The following is a 19,795-nucleotide window of genomic DNA, read 5'->3' as shown; positions in this document are numbered from 1 at the left end:
TGTTCTATACTAATTACTGTATTAAGGACTCATAATTATAGCTATGCTATAATTTTAAACTTTAGTCAAGGGAGCTCCCTGGCATTTTCACAACAACATTATTTGTAACCAAGTAAAAATTTGTACTAAGTGCTATAAATAAACTTTTTGTTTTTCAAATTAAAGATAAAGGTTTCTTGGAGGTAGTGGAGAGGAAGGGACAGGGTTGGGAGCATTAAAGGCTTTTGCCTTGGTTTGTTTTTCTTGTACCACGGAGTTTATTTTTTCCCTCTGAAAGGTTTTATTAATTTTTATTCATATTTTTATATTAGCATTGAGTGCTTTGTATTATGCAGTGAATGTTCTTAAGAATAAATTTTTCTTGCAGTCAAAGTTCATCATGTTCACGTAAATGTTGATACATTTTCCGTTCAAAAGTTGGGTCATGTACTCTTGAACTGTGAAACTTGTGCAAAGCTTGTGAGATTAATGGCACTATTGAAGCCAGAGAAACCTCCTTGTTAGCTGCTCCAAGACTCTCTATTATCTGTAGGCAAAATAATAGCCATGAAATTTACCAGTAATTGAAATGACAAAAATTCAAAGGTCAAAGGTGATGTTTTGAGCACTTAGGTTTTATGTGTACACTATAATAGTCAAGTTGACAAGAAAGAATGGTACTCTGGGCCAGTATGAACAGATACAACCCCAGGGCCTGGTTCCATGAAAGATGGTTAAGTTTAACCCAGGATTAAAACAAATTTCAAGCAAGGTTTTCTCATCTAAGAACATGTCACTACAGCTTACAAAATACTGTTGTGTCTTTACTCCAAGATTAAATGATGATAACACAAAATGTTTAACTCTTTAAGCAATGCATACAGGTGTAGAAAGGTAAATACAAAAAGTGGAACAGAATTTTTAATCCTGGATTAGTGCTTATCAGCCTATCAGAAACCAGGGCCAGAACTAGAACACCGAAGTGGTTGGCCGAGAGGGTTTGGTTTACTAAATTAAATCCCAATCCCCACAGCTCCTGAATATTAATTTATGTTCATCTCAGTGGGTTCCAGTCCCCACTCCTTCTCATGCACTTCCCTGCCACTGTAAATACCTGTTTACATTGCTGCAAAGAGTGACACAGAAACCTATCTGTTGTGTGATGATCCACTTAAAACACTGTGCCGAAATCATTGTTCTTATGTGTAATGTGGTTTTCACGCTGGCGCAAGAGCTATCTGGTTTAGCATAATAACACAGCCTTATAAGTTCAGTGTAGCCTTCTGCTATCAGCTTCTGAATGTCAGTGGTACAGTCACTGGTAGATGTAATTTATTTTAACCCAGGTTAAAAATTTGTGAAGCGATGTGGAGATCTTTGTTCTGGGCCCCCAACAGACTCAATGAATTACCGGAACTTGTGTGTTCAAATTTTCCTTCAACCTGATTGGCCAATTAATTGAGCAATGGCTTTTTTAACAGGCCAACCATGGCACGTCCTCAAATCCTAGTACACTGATAATTAGGGCCCAGAGTAAGGATTTTGGTGCTGGCTTGCAGATGTACTGATTGTCCGTGGAGCAGGCTGTGGAATATTAGACTTCATCAACTCAGTTGCTTAAATTTAAGTTTTGTGTTTCACTCCCTCACTGATGTAGCACCACAATTTTGTTAGAAATGAACCTTGCTATTCATATACTGTCCAGTAAAATTCAGAGTAATGATCACCATATAAAAGTTGCAAACGTTGAGAAAACCATTTACTAACCTCAAGGGCTTTTCTATGAGTTCCTCCAAGATCCTAATGAGATTTAGCAAGATATAACTAAAACAGTTCAACTACAACATAAAATTTACACTCCATTACATGACTGTATAACACCCACAAACAGAGGCTTCAATGCCTACTTCTTTTAGGGGGATAGGGAGAGGGCATGATCTCAAGCTAACTTAAGACAGGACCTTTGGTTTAAGTAATAGGGACATTAAATTTCTGTTTTAAGGATGTTCTTGTTCATGCTGTTCTTTGTGTTCTTAACAGATGCCTTCATTTGTGCACATATTTTTAATACAGATGTGATGTTTGCATGCTTAACTTGTTGGGCAAGAGAGGTGAATTAAAACTTTACATCAAAATCCCCACATCTATTATAAGATAAAAGATGCATCTATGCAAGACACCATTATCTGAGAAAAGCATTCTCTTCCCTTACCTGAACATAACTTGACATAAACTTGTCTTTATCAAAGATTCCTCTTTTATTATAGCACTGGGCCAATAGATCTCTGTAAGTAATTGGAACAGTACTGTATTTTTAATCAACTTATTTACTGGTTAACTTGGCTTGTTTGATTGACTGACTACCTGTAAATGAGTGACAAATTATTGATCAGAATTACCTGACTGGCTGTCTGACTGCCTCATTAATAACTTGTAGTTCTAACTTGTCCTTTTTCCTTCCTTTTCCTTTGGCTGTCTGACCAACTGACTCACTCGCACTGATGAACAGAATGACTAACCAGGCTGGCTTGACTGCTAGCTGTTTGACAGACCAGTGAACTGCCTAATCATTTACAGCTTGAGAGTAAGCTCTCCTTTTCAAGTGGTGAGCAAAAATGATCTTTGTGTAACTCACAAGTGAGAGGGGGCAGATCATTCCCTCAAGTGGAAATTATGCTTACAAGTGTATTAACAGGCTACAGTACAGTACATCAGTTTAACGACTATGACAGACTCTGACTTACTACCAGACTGACTGCCCATCCAGCTACCTCCCTTATGGCTGGCTTTATTATTACTACAATCTGTTATTAATATTCTTTTCAAAATACCACTCACTCAATGTAACCTGCATCAATGTGGCTGTACTCAAGTTCTTCAGTATTTGAGACATCAGTAGGGTCAATAAACAACAAGACTTCCTTCATCTGATCAACAGAAAGGTTCTGCACATACTCTTCAGTGACAAAGCCTTTACCATCAGGATCTAAGTAATCAACTAGCTGCAATGAGATAAAAATTAAGAATAAATACATAACAGCCAGCAGATTCTGCAAGCAGTGAAAGGGTTTCTAACATCAATGGATAGCTTTGAACACGGCAACGTCATGCAATGAAACTGACTGACAATCACTATCTTGAACACTATGTTGCCAATAACATAAACTGCAGTGGAGTAATGTAACCTGCAGGTTGATTCTAAGTTAAATCCTTTGTCTCCTAGCCCAAGAGGACAAAGGGAAATGAGAATCAACCTTTAGGTTAAAAAATTTTAACTTGAAATCAGTTATTAATTGACCTCTAACGTATCCTAGCTTTCATCCATATGGATCCCAAGTTAGCAAATTATTGATTTCATGCATACTGGATATGTCGTAGCTAATTTTTTTATCTCAGGTAATTTTTATTCTCTTGTTTTTGGGTATGGTAATGTAGCTAATGCATGCAGTTGAAACAAAAGAAAAAGAAAAATTTCCTGAGATATTAAAAAATTAACTACAACAGATACCCAATGAAAAAAAGCACTTGGATTATCCTCATTTTTGCACTTGTCATGCATGCAATATTAATAGTATTTATCAGTTTAAACGATAACTAAAAATTGGGTGCAACAGCCATTTTCCTGTGGTTGAGAACACTTAGCTGCCTTTAGTCTTGAGTGATTTTCGTAACATTATTGTCATGTTTCTTTTTTTAATAATATTGCAAGGTTCATCCCACCCCTGGTCAAAGAGAAAAAAAATTCATCAGTAGGGTTTTGATGAATTACCTGTTTTTGTCTTTCCCTTTCATCTTCCCTCATCACATCTCTTTTAACATCACTTTCACTATTAAGGTACTTTGCTACAAAATCATTCAACCATATTTTTCCCTCACTGTCAGCCAGCATCAACAGAAATCTCTTAACAATGTGGATATCCATGTGGCCTTGACTAAGATTGCCATGCCCAGAAAAGCGCCATAGCACCATCACTTGATTCATTGGCATGAAGTCAATCTTTGCTTGGTCACAGCCTTGGTCTGTAAAATGCTTCACTTGTGAAAACCAAATTGAAACAGCAGAATTCATGTGCCCCCAAGAGCGAACTTGATGCCAGTAACCTGTAAGGAAGACAAAATAATAAAATTTTGTTTCCTCTAATTATCCATTAATTTAGTCCCTGAAACCTTTAGACTACAATCATTTCTCCACTGAAATACTACAGTCACATCTCCACTGAAATTTAATTTTGTTAGCCCCTGGTGCTTGATGTTTGCTTCTGGGTGACTAGAAAGTTTCATAGAAATCATATGCTGCGCACCCTGGATTTTTTTGTTTTTGTTTTTGTTTCTGCTTTTTTAAAAAAAAAAATTGTGAAAGAAAAGAGTTAGTCCACTTTTGAATTTTGGTTCTCATTATAACAGATCAAAAATATGAAGATGATACTCTTGATATGACAGTATGATTTCAGTTGATTGCTGCACCCTTAATTTCCAGTAATACAAGGGATCAAGTTATCTCCTGAAAATATGATGAAATATAAACTTGTAATTGAAGCAAACGGAGTGAAGCTTAAGGTAGAATTAATACTCTTGCATTAATTTAGTTAACAAGTAGACAAGTGTCTAAGTATGACAAAAAACTGTTCACTGATACAACCATAATACTGCATTTATTGAAAGTTTAAGCTCACCTCCAGGCATGAAGATGCAGTCACCTTTACTCATTGTTACTTTCGAGTAATGCACATCCTTAATTAATGGAAACAATTCTAGGTCAACAGAATCAACATCAATCTCTGAATATCCTCCCCACTCAAATGCAGAATCGTCTGACATGTAAACAAGATTTGTCTGGTCTGGATGAACTAGTAGCCAATCTTTGGTACCGTTAAATACACAATGTATATTACTGTATGGATCCTGATGAAGCTTTGTTTGGCCTCCACGGGCTGAAAGGAAAAGGTGAACCTCTTGGAGGGCTTCAACAAAAGAACCACATCTGCAAGGTAAAGAGAATTAAAGTTTAATAACTTTTAAATTTATTGAGTGACCTTCAGCTTCCTTGCAATGCAGCCAGACATGTCACTCAAAACTTACAGTGGTATAGACTCACAAAAGCAAAACATTTTCTTGACTTTTTCACAGCATCAACCACATGCACAGTCAAACAGGAGATGCATAAACTCACACAAATTTTATATATTTTGGAACCCCATGACTACTAGATTAACTGTGTTTAACCAACTGCCTCCCTTAAGTGGAAGGTGGGTGCCTGGGATACCCAGGGGCTTGACTGTGGCCAGCCAGCCCCCAGATAGAATACTACCCCCATGGCTGGCAAATCCCTGAAACCAAGCCATGAGCCCCCATTCCAGGCACCTATCACACTGATGAAACATTTAATAAGGGATGGGCGGGGGGAAGACGCTAAAATTTAGCGAATGAACCACTCCACAGAAAATTGCACAAATGCTCAATGAGGAAGTCGCACATCCTAGCAGTGTACAAAGCTATCACATTCCATGTGAGCATGCACTCATGGGATTGACCACTGGATGCCCACTAATTCGTGGGCTGCTTGGCCGCTAAGCTTGTAGACCACTTGACCGTTTAACTGTTGGACCACTAAGCTTGTGGATGGCTAAACCGCTACGCTTGTGAACCGCTTGACCGCCAAGCTTATGAACCGCTTGACCGCTAAGCTTGTGGACTGCTTGACCACTAAGCTCTTCATGGTTAACTTTAAAGTTAAATTACATTTTAATAACCAAATAAACAGTTTGATAAATATGTCATCAGCATGCAATTTGTGTCATTGAGATGCACATGTCCCAAGGAGCATGGATGGCTGTATATTCACAAGCTTAGTAAAGGTTGGAACTTGGTGAAAGTTACCTTAAACATGCTGGAATTCCTATGTCTCTTTCCATAGGCTGAGGAACCTGTGAGATCACATAAGCATCTCTTGTCTGGTAGTTTTGTATAAAATGTCTGACGGTGTCACGACCTAGAATTCCTGTTTCTCCAGATGGTATTCTGTCATTACTTTCAGCTCGTGATTCAAGCCGCACAGTCAGATTTCCATATTCAGAAATAAGAAATTCTTCTGTCCATAATTCGTATGCCCTGGGATAACAATTCAACATTAAAAATGAAAAATGCAATTCACACTAAACCCCTTCCAGTATAATGCTGTTGTTAGCAATTTCAAAACAGGAAAGACAAAGTCTGCTTTAAAAAAATACTTATTATCTTGCCTTTAGCCTATACATAACTGTGCTTGCAATAATTTTTGGCAACGTACCCATTGCAAATCTTTTTAAACAGGGTTGAAACAATTGAAGGGCTATTAATTATTTACTCCCACAATAAAATTCATTATATAAAAAAATTGTAGTTGATTGGAAGTCACTAGAATTTTTTTTCACACACCCCTAAAAATATAATACATCACAATCCGCTCTTTAAAAGTTGATATCAGGTAACACGAATATTCATTTTTAAAGTGGTCTATTTTTAATAATTGTATTTAATACTAAGAGGCCAATTTCTTACAGTATCATTGCCATAAACATGAAAATATGCATGCCATATATTTCAAGAAGAGCCTCATCAAGTAATGAAAACAATTGCCTTAAAGTATGAAGAACTTTTAGGTGTTAAACCCCCTTTGAAAACAAAACAGCTGTCATACAACCAACACCATTTTCACAATCAAATATCTGCATGAATAGTAATTATACTTACAGCTGTTAAAACTTGCCTTAGGGAAAACCCTTTGTTTTTTCCAAACAAGAAAAAAAATGATAAATGAAAAAAAAGCAACTTGTTTATACAAATCGTTATAAGCTTATTCTTTTTCTATAACCATACAAAAAACTTCACAGTGCAGAAATCGAAATAAAATAGTTCTAACTAATTTAAGTACTTATTAAAATAATGCTAACTATACTCGAGCTATTTAATAATAAATGCAATCTTATTAAATAGAAGTTAAAAAATTCATAAGCCCAACTTACCAATGCACAAAGGCACACTTAAATATTTGCAACCTTATAGAACTGAGACTCGATTGCAAACGTTACTGGAAAACGAATAAACGTTTATAAAATTATACCTGGAATGTTTTGCTGCCCCTCTTAACACAACAGGTCTGTTTTTCGAGACGTATTTTTCCCAAAACTCTATCGGATGCGGTACAGTTTGAAGCTCTTCTGTGACAACATCGGGTTCTCGATGAGCGCCGAATGGTTTCTGGTGCCCATCCAAACAAACAGACGGGCTCTTGAATATCAAATAAAAGCAAAATGCACAATTGAGTAAACTTCTTCTCAGCATTTCACCTGCTCCGATTTCAAAAGGTCAATATTTTGACTTAATCAGACAGGTGCAGTTAAACAACTGCCGAAGTCGGCTGGAAGTGAGCAAAGCGCAGCGGTGATGTGAAGATTGGGTTGACTGTGCTGTTCGAACCCAGGTTTCATCGGAGCTACTCTCCAAAATGGCTTCCAGACGGTCGGGGATTATCTCTGTGTTTATTTTTATACTTCTTTTCCACTTTTCTGGCGTAGATTGTGTCACTCCCTACGCCGATATTGTGCAGTATAAGGAGGAGTACACCTTGCCGGATTTACCTTACAGTTATGATGCTCTTGAACCGTTCATTGACGAAGAGACAATGCGTGTTCACCATTTGGGTCATCATGCGGCCTACACAAAGAAACTGAATGCGGCCTTGAAAAGCTTTCGTGAATCGGTATGTGACAGAGAATAACGTGTTGTCGCATTATATGTTTTGTCGATAGTTCTTGTTTGAACGTTTATGATGCAGATGAAAATACTTTTTTCCTTCTGGAGATAGCTTTTTTAAATGGGCCAATCTGCATTGCATTTAGCCCACCCCTCAACACCCCCCCCCCCCCCACCCCCCACCTGTACCCACCCTCCCCTGTTATTACAGAGCTTAAGCAAAGGCGTTTTTGAGTGATGCAGTTCAACTGGAAATGAGTCCTTTTCCCAAAAATATACCTTCTATTTGCCGAGTCATCTACCTGTTATAGAGACAATAATGTGCCTGAAAAATGCCGTGGGGGGGGGGAGACTCCGCATATGAAAGGGGTGGAGATGCTCGTCGGAAATTTTGAATTAAACCCCTAAAGGAGACCAATCTGGGCATGGCCCAAGCTTTTTTTGACCCCTAAAAGAGACCATGTTAAAACACAGACAATTATATATTTTTATATTTTTTTTGCGTGCAACCCTAAACGAGACCTTCACAGCTAAATGTGATGGCGTTTTGCCCAAAAAACCCTAAGTGAGACCAAAATCCAAAATTTACACCCCTAAGCGAGACGACAAGCATTCCCACCCCTTTCATGATCATATGCGGAGTCTCCCCGCCCCCCGGGAAAAAATGTTGGCTAAACCACTGCCCAAGCATTCAAAAAGTCAACTTCCTGTTGATCAATAATTGATCTGTATCGTGCAAAAAGACATTTGTTTAAGCTTAAGTTTAAGCTTGACGTTGGGGCAGTGCACAGCTCCAGGATTGGCTTCTCAGGAGAAAACAATAAAAAACATCAGTAACAATACATGTACATCCTAACCAAAAATTATTAAGAGCTTCATGCTATCAAAGATCCAGTAAAGATTAGAGGTTTTTAAAGGGCTGCGTACTGTCTGTAGAGATAAGGGAAAGGTAGGGGAACTTTATTTTTAAGGCACTGGAAATTCCAGGGGAAAGGGAGGGGTATTGGTATCTTTGATCAATCAACAACAACGATCTCCCCGTCTCTGAAGGGGAAAAAGTGTCAGCACTGTTCTCTTTTTTTTTTCCTGAGGGATAGAATTACTTTAAGGAGTTCAAAAGATGAAATTGACCCAAAGAAAGGTACATGTAATTGTATGATAACAAAAAAGACAATGCCTTGAAGCAATATTTGATGTGAGGTCACCAATCAAGACCAAGCAAACCCTCTATTACAATTTCCACTTCAGAGCTCAAGTGGAAGCCTCCCTTCTCAAACAGACATTTTTTTGGATTTAACCATGTCGCATTCTTAAACCCCTAAAAACACCTAAAAACATCTGTCTATAAAGATGCTACCATGGAAACTTGCCATTGTGATACGTTTTACATTTCTGATAATACATTATTATAATAGTGCAGAGTCTACCGCAACTAACTGGTAGAAATATATTTTCAGGGCACTCGGTCATCAGTAGTTTCAAAGTCCATCATAGGAATGTTACATTTTGCCAGCTTTATACCATATGACTGGAGGGAAAAAATAAAAAACAATGGTGGAGGGTAAGTCATTGATAGTCTTTGTTTTATATTTGGATTTTAAAAGTAGGTTCTAACCTACTTCTAACGAGGAAAAGGGGAAACTTCCAGAATAATAAAAATGAGCTGTCCATTCTTCAGTCCTGCAGACAAGCTTCTTCTCGCATCTCCCATGCATGGCAATTGCACCTTGTTTTGCTTATAATTCACCACTCACATTTTCTCAAATGAAAAGCATGCTCACAGGCTTTTTTTGGGTAGTGTTGTAATAATGTAAGTTTCCTGGTGAACTAGGATCAATCAAGCCGCAATTCTTGATCTATGATCTTTGATCTTGTACATGTACTCTGGGAAATCTAGTAATTGTATCAGTAAAAGTGCATGATTCATGTTGCTCATACATTGTCACTGAATGTCTGGAGTTAAGTAAGTATGACTAACTGCTGAAAAGTTTGTTAGCCATTGCATAACTTTTGTAGCAGCAGGGTTAGCTCAGTCGCTGGAGCCAGGAGGGCTTGACTACAGAGTGGGAAGTCACGGGCTTGATTGCCAGGGCCGGACTAACTCTTGGGGTTTTATAATAACTGAGGAACAAAATTACTGTCTTTGCCCTGCAAACAGCTAGACCCTCGTGTGGCTCAAAATGACCATGTAAAGTGGTTCTTGTCCTCAGTATGGGACTTACTGCAAATGACCTAATAGATGCCCACTTTTAAATAAATGCCTCTTATCTAACAAACACCCCCTTTATGCTGTTATTGTATTAGATGCCCCTCTCTAATAAATGCCCCCTGTCTTATAGGTGCCCCCAATGACAATTACTCCAAAATACTACAAAATAACAGTTTTTTGTTGGATTAACAAGGCATTGCGTATTTCATCTTATTCAACGTGAAGTTCAAAGTAAGAATAGACAAACAATGGCAACACAATAACCCTGAGCTAGGATTCTGACATTGACGTTGGGATTTGAAAGAGTGATATTGATCTCTAGACAGCCAAGACATCTCAATTGATGGAGTGAATATTCCTCTATTTTAAAACTCTCTTGATGTTTTTGCTGAAAGCATATTTATTTAGTTTGTTGAGCTTGTTACAGTTATCAGAATCAATGTCTGTCTAGTAAACGCCCCTGCTTGAACCTACAAAATTAAATAGACACCTCAGGCATTTATTAGGTCATTTACAGTAATTATACACTTGTAGTATCCTCAATACCTTTGGGCTAAAAAATTAATACATTGGCCCTGAAATATAGTGCAATTTTTAACGGTAACAATCTTGCATGTTTCTGTGTCAGTTTGTGCTTATTTGTGTATTTATGAGCTTCAGCGACAAAACATTTGAAGTTGCCTTAGTGCTTTTCTTCTCCTGTATAAGCAGATTCCAGCTGCAAGTTAAGCAACAATACTAGTTACAGTAGGTTTGTTTGGGGTACAGGAAGACACGGTTCAGGAGGATAGCTTAACCATGGAGCTACTTACAAATCAATGATGTCATTTTTTGTGAGGTGTCCATTATTAGTGAGTTAACTGACTGTATATTATTTGTTTCTTTTAAGGTATGTTAATCATGCTTTATATTGGTCAATCATGTCTCCAAACCCAAATAATGAAGATAGAAGACCCTCTGGCAGATTGGCCTAGCTGATTGACGAGACGTTTGGCAGTTTCTCTAACTTTCAGCAATCTTTTGAGAATAATGCTCTTAACATTTTTGGGTCAGGTTATACATGGCTATGCTTTGACAGAGAACATCAGGGCCTTAAAATCCTTGGCACATCAAATCAAGACAGCCCTTTTATGATGGAAGGGCGGTACCCAATCCTGGTGATTGATGTCTGGGAACATGCCTATTATCTGAAACACCAAAATCGCAGAGCACAGTATGTGCAGGGATTTTGGAAGGTCATAAACTGGGATGCCGTGAGCCAACTGCTGGAATTTTGGCCAAAACAAGCAAGGCATGATGAGCTGTGAATGTCACTGTGATGGTTAATGTTTTATTCAGAAACCAGCAGCCAGGTTTTGAACTGTTTTGACGATAGTCCTAAAATGTAAAAGCTATGTTAACAGTGCCCTACGTGGCGAACATTAAAAGGAGGGGTGGGGGGGGAGAAAAAATGGAGGGGGAACCTTTGGTGGCCAGGTTCCTGTCTCTCCTAATTCCGGTAACTAGCGGGCCTGGAACGCTTTTATACATTTATGATCGAGATTTTAATAGTTTTGTAGATAATATGATAAAACTATAAGTTTACAAAACAAAATGGACTATTTTAATAGCTAGGTGCTGCGCTTTAATTCGTTAGATTTTGACTTACATATATGACTTCAAGCCCCAAAAGTTACAGGTACGTTCGAGAAACGGATTCCTTGGGTCAATTCAATAAATCTCTTGTTCTCTGACCGTATCAGCGCTTTGAAAAAAAAAATGTGTGAATACATTCCTATATTTGTAACCGCAGTTTGCGCTTTATTACAATCGATTAGTAAGTGTAATTTACGAGTTTAGTTGTTGCTTTCAAGCTCTAAAACAATGGCTACGCTTGCAAGTCACACATATGAAATACAAAAGTGCTTTTAGACCCTGTTAACATGGAGTGGGGGACCCCGGTCTAGTGGGGTAAGTTTCTTTTGTTTTGTGTCCCCTAGAGCGTGAAAACAAAAGAAATCAACCCCACTAGACCGGGGTCCCCCACTCCATGTAAACAGGCCCTTAAAGCTCACACAGTCTTGCAGCGTTTTATAAAACACGTTCTTGAATTGTGGAAGGAATCCCTGCAAGGTCCCTGGAGATGAAATTCTCGTTCTGAAAAGAAAAAAGGCCAATGGTTAAAGTGAAGTTAACAACTTGAGTTAACTCGCAAAAAATGCGCGATAGACCTGAAAAGTTAAGACGGACATTTAATACGAGGATATTTCGAAAGAACCAGTTTTCCCCCGGTGCCTAACTGAAGTCAGGGGCCAGTTTCTCGAAAGTCCTGATAACAAACGGGCTGTTTTCAGGGTCTCTCTCCTACCCGTGCTCTCTCGCTCCCTAGGGACGGGTAGGAGAGAACCCTGGGAACGAGGTTGGCCCATAAAGCTGCTGTTGTTTACATTCAAAATAGACAATAACATTATAAAACTATCAATCAACAGAACCAAATGGACTGGATTATTAGAGAGATTAAGATTCACGTTTACACCAAACGGCAAACGTCAGATTCATGTTGAGATTGTCTCAGAATAGAAAAAAAGCAGATAAAAACTGTCCACAACAATTCGTATGGAAAAAACTGGCGTGAAGCTACTTATTTTTTGGTAGAAGTAGTAAAAAGTAAACGAAAATTACGGGAAAACCTGGTCACGTGGTACAAATTCACGTTTGCCGTTTGGCGTAAAAGTGAATTTTAATCTCTCTATTGACTAGCTAGGGCCCGCGCTTTTATTCTCTAGGAGCTCGCGCCAGTAGTTTAAAAGGTAGATAGCGCTATCCGCCGGATAAATCATAATCCACTGGATAGCCCAATTGGTTTCCCTAATACTCGTCCACTGGAATAGTGATTTATCCGGTGGATAGCGATACCCCACGTTGGAACAACTGTGACCAGATTTTGATTTGAATATTTAGCTCAGGGCCCGAAAAGTAACTGGGACTTTTAAGAAAATGGCCCGGTTGCATAAAGAACTTTCCGCTTAATTTACGTTCTTCTCATTCTTCTGAAGAATTTTCTCTTGCTCACTTTGTGTTTGTTATTTTTCGTTTATCCGTCCTGTTCCGAGTTACCCGTTTATAATACAAGAGACTTCCTTGAAACGAAGGAATTCGAAATGCTGCAGAAAATTCATTTGCAATGACTTAATCTGTGAAAGGTTTGAACCCAGGAGTCATTTCAAAAGGTTGAGTTTGATCGTCCGTGTGAACGTAGTCCTGAATAGGACTGTTGTTGTTGACAGTGACTGGCATTTCGACAACCTGTGCGGTAGTCGTCTTCAGAGTCAATCTGAAGTCAGCGGTAGTCATCTTCAGAGTTAATCTTAAGTCTCTTTATCAGCCGAGAACTCCAATTCTTTTTATTCCATTTTCAAGTTTTGCTCACATGCAGGGCCGACTGCTAACAGAAAGAAAAATAAAACTTTTAAATGATCTTGATGATTTCACTTGGTCACTAAAGTAACACTTTCCTTCCGATTCCTCCATTTAATAATAAATGTTATGTAGCCGCATGTTTTAGCCGCACCTGACAGTAGTTGCCTTCGTTGTAAATATGGCGGAAAATAAATCAGTTACGTTGGAAAAGAGCTATTTATATCAAAATGAGCATTACAGAGTAGTGGTACTAGCTTTTTCTTTTCCAAACTTCACCTTGAATTAAAAAAGATTTTGTGGCTGCATTATAATTAGTTTACTGTATAATTTTCGCCATGTAAAAACGGGCCTATTCATCCTTTCCAAAACGAAGGGTAAATAAGGTTTCAGCCAAAATCCTCAACTGTAAAAATCCCTTTTTATCTTAAATTATTTTTATTGGACAAAAAAATCTATATTCCGCTTAATCATAATTTAGTGAGCTTTCAAATGATTTTGCGAAAAGAAAGCTAACTTTGCATAAAACAGTAAAGTCCTTTGTCTCCAGGAAACGCTTTTCCTCGCGTTATGAATGTTTAAGTTTGCCAACACTACCGCTGAATTTTAATTCCATGTCCACGTTTGCCCTTCTTAGCTGGGCATCGCTCTACGTGGAAGATATTCAAATTCATTCATTATAGACTACCAGTAAAGCTTCATTTCATTTAGCTTACGTATCGCCAGCGTGCAAAGTGTCGCTCGCTAAAAGTTTTTTTCAATACACAGGATCCTACCGAAATGTCTTCCTTTTTCCTTCGCGGTTTTGCATTTTTCCTTGTTTGCGCTTTTGTTCAAGCCGGAGAACAAGACAGAGATCATTTATCCGTGGGAATTATGATCAAACCAGAGAACTGTCCGAGGGAAACGAAAGATGGAGACCTGTTAACAGTGAGGTTCAATAATACTCTTATTGATCAAACGCCAGTTCTACCAACGAGGTGAGTTATTAGAAGTTAGAATATTCCGTCATGCTACTGAGCAAATTAGGAAAATAAGTTTAGCTTAGAGTTTTATTTACCTTCATGAGCCATTCAATTTTCTTTCTAAAATGTTATTTTTAGTTATTCATGAAATAAGCTTACTTTCCTTTTTACTGTCCGTTCAACCTTAAAATTTGCATTTGTTCCTGCAAAAATTTAGCAAACTAAGCAATTGATCTGTGTTCTACAAAAGCGTTGTGTTGTGCAGCAAATTAGTAATTGCGCATGCATTTAAAACATTTTAATACACCACCACGAATAATACCTTAAAAACAACTGCACACTGTCTTGAGGGTCAGTTAAGTGCTATAGCAGAATGACGAAGAATTCCCAGATTCGAGGTACCATAGTATACCCAAAATCAGTAAGAGAAGTCCTGTAAGTCTGAAAATCGAAAGCTATTCCTTTTGATTCTCTCTTGGTGCAATTGAGAAAACTTGAAAAATAGATCCATAATTACAAAGTAAAGCGAATAACTTGAACTCAAGACTGGCACTTTTAGAGATGTCGTTCGTCGAGAAATCCGATTTTATTCTTGTTGGCTTAACTTGTCTTGAGACATCTTTCGGATCATAGTTACAACGTACCCTAGTATTCTTAGCAGAAGGTATCTACTGAATGGTTGAGTTTCCTTCGCTAATTTAAATGACTGCAATTCGCTTCGAAAACCATGCACTTTGACACTAAATGTTTCCGTTTTGGTATGATTATGGAGAAAATACGCAATATTGTTGAGCAAGGCTAACAAAGTGTAAAACTTCAGGGACGGAGTTCATGATAGTTCCTAGCTCCCGCAATTCTTTAGTTCTCGCGACTTACCTCGTCAGTGTCATTAGGGACTGTAAGCAACGTGAAAGCTGACGTCAAGGACATCAAAATTGCAACCGGAAGTTGATATTGTCTCTCTTCAATGCTCCAACTCGACAAATTTGTACAGCGGGAGTCAAAACAAAGGCATTCAGAATCGCTGGGTGAGACTGAAGCTTTCCATTTATATGCGAGACATCGAACTTCCGGTTGCTATTCATGACGTCCGGGACGTCAGCGCTTGTCTCGCTTCAGCTCACTATTATAGACTGCGAGCAGTCCCTTTTAAGTCAGTCGAGGCAAGGTTCGGCAGGACTGGAGAGAGCGAAATTACCCAAAGGAGAACTGGAGAGAGAGAGGCCCCACCCCAGTTTCCACTCGGCTGGCCTTTTTTTTTTTCGTTCACATCGCTCGATTTCCTCGCTCGCGCAACCACCCTGAGGGACTGCTCGCAGTCTAATGTGATTAAAGCGTTCTAAATCTACATCTTCATCCATGATTACGTTTCCTAAATCCTTTTTGTTCTCAGCGAATTTGAGTTCGTTCTTGGTGAAGGACAAGTAATCGCCGGTTGGGACCTGGGTCTGCGCGACATGTGCGTCGGAGAGCTCCGTGAACTCGTTGTTCCGCATCAGTACGGATATGGGGAATTCCCCGTGGGAGATAAAATTCCCCCTAGAGCACTTCTTGTGTTCTATGTGGAGCTGCTTAGAATAGGCGATCCGAGTGAGGACATGGCTAAACCCAACATGTTTAAAGAAATTGATGTCAACGGAGATGGCATGATTTCACACTCAGAGGTAGGACGAAAAATACCGTCGACTGCCGCTTAACCCTTTAAACCCTAAGATCAGAATTTGACTTTTCATTTGTTGCCTCTATTCATTTCGATTCCTACTGAGGTAGTGGGGAGAAGTCGACAAAATATCAAGCAAATTCATCTTGTGTGATCATGTCCGTAATTCTCATGACCACTCTGTTTTAAAAAGCATTAATAGTACAAGGAGAAATTTGATGCTGATCACTCTTAGGGCTTAAAGGGTTAAAATCCCTGGGCTTATATGATCTTCGTAAGGGGCTTAAGGGCTTATATTCGAGGAGGCTTCCAACAGCACTAAAAAAAACGCTTCTAAACAAGTTACCGGGGCAGTGATGATTCAACTACGTTTTGCATTTACGTGGTTCTTAATTAGGCTCAAAATGTCATAATAAATCAATTTCATTACAATACAATCTACATACATACATGCATTTTTTAAAGTGTGTTTTGAGGTAAAAGTACAATTATCGTTTAGTGCCGAGTCAGTAGTCTCTTGTCATTACTGTTGTCATTTATTACTAGTAATACCGTTAGTTTATCAGTAGGTCTCTAGTCATTGTTGTCAATTTCTACTTTCTCTTGTTACTTTTAGTTGTATTTAGTTGTTTTTATTTCCTCTCATCATGACCCGCCAAGATTAGCTTAGCTACCCGCGGGCATGTTATAATTGTACAATCTAGAGGGGAGCTTATATCTTGGGGACGGGGAGAGGGGGGGTGGTGCTTTAGCTTAAAATCGGATGTATTTTTTGCTTTAAAGTAGATGGTAAGACTAGCATATAACTGGGGTGAAACTAATAAGTGGGAGGGTGGTATAAACTGCAGTTTACGTCTACTTAGTAAAGTTCATGTCGTTAACTTCGTGTCATAATCTCTTATCTTGTTCGACCCTTTTAGCTTCACTAACTTTCCCGCGAATTGATCTGACTAAAAGTCAGTTGAGTGGTTGAGTATTAACAGCACTGATAAGACTATTATTATGGAGAATCTGATAGGTTCACCGTTGATCTCACATACAGAGTTTATGGCCCCGGTCAAAGGCTGGAAAATATTATTCCTTCCCTATATACCTAGAACGAAATGAAATTTTCCCCAAATTTAAATCGTGATGAGTTCTTGTGCCTTAACGCATAATTATGGTCACGTAACATGTCACGTGAGTAACTGAAGCAATATTTATACTTTTAAAATGTTGCATGTCGATAAGGTCCTTCTGTGTCCCAAATCTCGATTCGGTACCATCCTCTTCGCTAAATTTAGACGATAAATAATTTTTCCTTGGTAATCCTTTTACATCCAGGCCTGGCCTGAGACTGAATTGTTCTCAGGTCATGCAGTTGTGGATAAAACTGCAAATAAAACTCACAAGAACGGTTTTGCGCTTGCCCTTGGCCCCGCTTTTAAAATGAGAGGAATGGATTAATATTACTGTTTTATATCACAGGTTGCAGGTTACCTCAGACGAGAGGGACTTTCAAATGGTGAAGGGGATGAAAGCCATGACAACCTCATGCAGGAAATCTTCCATGAAGAAGACAAAAATAAAGATGGCTACATTTCACACGACGAATTTCAGGGATTAAAACATGGAGAGTTATAAAACAGTTTAACCACATTATTTTAATTTATAGGTATCTGTAATTTACATCAACAGAAAGAAAAACAAATTTGAATTAAACAGTAGGAATCATGTTTGTTTCATTTTCGTTAGGGCGCTTGAATTTTAAGGTAGTTTTTTTTCCAGTTTTTGCACCTTATTTCTAAAGTCTGGAATTTTATTGCAATAGCTGAATGAATTTTAATGAAGATATCTGCGCTTGTTTGAAATAAAAGTTATCAAAACGTATCAAAAAATAATGATAGAACGTTGTTTCATGTTTATGGTCGTGGCATCACCACCAGTTATAGGGGTTCCCCAATAGGTTTTTGGGGATCCAGGTTTCCCTTATTTGAAGCTCGAGATTCGGGATCTTAAAGCAAAAACTGCATGGCAAGATTCAGGACTGAACGTGTATGCGCGAGAGTTAGAATACCATAAATAACCCTCGGGATTACGGGATTGCACGAAATTTTGGGTCGAGATTACGGGATTAAAGAACCCTATGGGGACCCTCAGTTATTAGGGACCTTTAGACTCGAGGACGAGAGCGAGATTTGACTTAAAGTTTTTTTTCGCGTATTCTTAAAAATTATGTACCCCGGAAAGCTTCATTGTAATTCTTTTCACCAGAAAAGTTTGCAGGGTTTTTCTTATTGAAGGAGTTTAAGCTCTTTCCCGATCGTATAATAATAAAACTTCTAACATTTGACAACTACTTGTTTCCGTTACTACGGTATTTTTGACCAACCTGTAGTGGAATGACGACGACTCTTTCCTGTTATCTCTATGACATTAGCCCGGTTGTTGGTATGCTTTTCCTATCTCTCCCCACCTGGGGATGTTTAGACATCTCTAATGAATTTGACCTGGTTACTATGCTGTTGCTCTCTCTCCCCACATAGGGATGTATTTTCGTCTCTGATGACATCGACCAGGTTGGTATGCTGTTGCTCCTTCTCTCCTCAGCTAGGAATGTTTCGACCGCGTCTTCAATGACATTGGCCTAGCTGCCACCTTAACTAGTTCAAGGCTTGTGAGAGGTTTTAAAGACTTTTGTTCTTGGGCCATCGTACTTAAATCAAAAATAAAGCATAAACAGCACATTGTGAACTTTCACATTTTTAAATCAATGAAACTGGACGTTTCCCATGCTAGTCAAGCTTACTTTTTCCCTTTTTTGGTAAATTTTGTATAAGTAGTCTCTACTCGTCATAATCAGCTGTACAGTCACTTTAGATCACTTTTGAAAAAGTTTTTTGACTATATTATAGAGACTTTTGTTCTTGGGCCATCTAGTTTAATCAGAAATAAACACAAACAGCGGTGATAAACATGGTGAGCTGTCTCATTTTCTTTTTTGACGTTTCTTACGCTAGTCAACATACATTTTCCAAAGTCAGCTATTGCTGACCATGTCAATGCCGCCGGGACATTTTGAATTTTTAGTGTCTGGCAGATCAGATTGCGATTGCAAGAAAAAAGAAACATTGTTTATACAAGATCTTAAGCCAGCCTTTAATGTCAACATCAGCGGTGAAAAGCTGAGACTTTACTAGCTTTACTGTTAAGAATTTTGAATTCTTAATCTCATTTCCAGACCCCTTAAAAATTTTGTATAAATAGTCGTGTCATAATCTGTGACGGTCACTTTAGATAAGTTTTGAAAATGCATGTTGACTAGCGTACGAAACGTCCAGTTTATATAAAAATGCAAAAGTTCATATGTTTATCACTGCTGTTTGTGTTTTATTTTTTATTAGACTAAGAGGTTTACCTGTGGACAATGATAAATTGGCTATACTCGGTACACATCATGGAACTGACTCAAAATTTGCCACAAATTAATAAAGAACTCATCGTCCTTAACATTTTAAGGTGTAAATATTGTGTTAATAAGTCACGTGATATGTCACGTGGCCATTTTTCTAAAAATCTTAAATAACTGACAAATTGTTGGTGAGTTTAAGAGAAGAAATCAAGCAATAACATTTTTCTCATTCATATATATTAAATATTTCTAACATTTCACGTTTTGGAATAACTATCCATTACACTTCAATAAAATATTATAGGGGAAAACATCATTTTAAATGCTTAAATTTACTCTTGAACTATTTAAAACTTTATTTTAAACTTCGCGTACGGTACATTTATTCCAAAAGTAGAAAGTAAAGAATATTTACCCTCTATCAGAAACACGAATTTTTTTTATCACACAAAGTCATTTCGCCA

General features: G+C 38.1%; 3 protein-coding genes across 3 annotated transcripts; 2 read left to right on the top strand and 1 right to left on the bottom strand.

Annotated features, from left to right (window-relative positions):
• Positions 1 to 346: 346 nt before the first annotated feature.
• LOC140924332 (uncharacterized) lies at positions 347 to 7,377 on the bottom strand. Its single transcript, XM_073374362.1, has 8 exons — positions 7,079 to 7,377; positions 5,857 to 6,087; positions 4,653 to 4,960; positions 3,749 to 4,080; positions 2,818 to 2,981; positions 2,192 to 2,264; positions 1,747 to 1,779; positions 347 to 526 (listed from the first exon to the last, which is right to left on the bottom strand). Exons 1-8 carry the CDS (start codon positions 7,297 to 7,299, stop codon positions 368 to 370), a joined length of 1,521 nt encoding a protein of 506 aa, XP_073230463.1. The 5' UTR covers positions 7,300 to 7,377; the 3' UTR covers positions 347 to 367.
• An 85-nt stretch (positions 7,378 to 7,462) lies between these two features.
• Positions 7,463 to 11,345, top strand: LOC140924400 (superoxide dismutase [Fe]-like). Its single transcript, XM_073374435.1, is given in 3 exon segments — positions 7,463 to 7,717; positions 9,168 to 9,271; positions 10,809 to 11,345. Coding segments are annotated over 3 exon segments (777 nt in total). The 3' UTR covers positions 11,227 to 11,345.
• A 2,576-nt stretch (positions 11,346 to 13,921) lies between these two features.
• LOC140924915 (FK506-binding protein 2-like) lies at positions 13,922 to 17,820 on the top strand. Its single transcript, XM_073374903.1, has 3 exons — positions 13,922 to 14,295; positions 15,674 to 15,944; positions 17,408 to 17,820. Exons 1-3 carry the CDS (start codon positions 14,096 to 14,098, stop codon positions 17,561 to 17,563), a joined length of 627 nt encoding a protein of 208 aa, XP_073231004.1. The 5' UTR covers positions 13,922 to 14,095; the 3' UTR covers positions 17,564 to 17,820.
• The last annotated feature ends 1,975 nt before the right edge of the window (positions 17,821 to 19,795 follow it).

This window comes from Porites lutea, chromosome 14 (assembly GCF_958299795.1).
Source record: "Porites lutea chromosome 14, jaPorLute2.1, whole genome shotgun sequence".
Lineage (NCBI taxonomy): Eukaryota > Metazoa > Cnidaria > Anthozoa > Scleractinia > Poritidae > Porites > Porites lutea.
Note: the sequence above shows the minus strand (reverse complement) of the source record. Positions and strands in the feature narration are given on the sequence as shown.

Bases quoted from the DNA above. Each gene is read 5' to 3' on its own strand.
- LOC140924915 (XM_073374903.1), top strand. From the start codon at position 14,096: ATGTCTTCCTTTTTCCTTCGCGGTTTTGCATTTTTCCTTGTTTGCGCT. The intron at 14,296-15,673 runs GTGAGTTATTAG...TTTTGTTCTCAG, and splicing joins ACGCCAGTTCTACCAACGAG to CGAATTTGAGTTCGTTCTTG. The intron at 15,945-17,407 runs GTAGGACGAAAA...TTTATATCACAG, and splicing joins GCATGATTTCACACTCAGAG to GTTGCAGGTTACCTCAGACG.
- LOC140924332 (XM_073374362.1), bottom strand. From the start codon at position 7,299: ATGCTGAGAAGAAGTTTACTCAATTGTGCATTTTGCTTTTATTTGATA. The intron at 4,961-5,856 runs GTAACTTTCACC...TTTACCTTGCAG, and splicing joins GGAATTCCAGCATGTTTAAG to ATGTGGTTCTTTTGTTGAAG. The intron at 1,780-2,191 runs GTAAGGGAAGAG...AAATCTCATTAG, and splicing joins TTATGTCAAGTTATGTTCAG to GATCTTGGAGGAACTCATAG.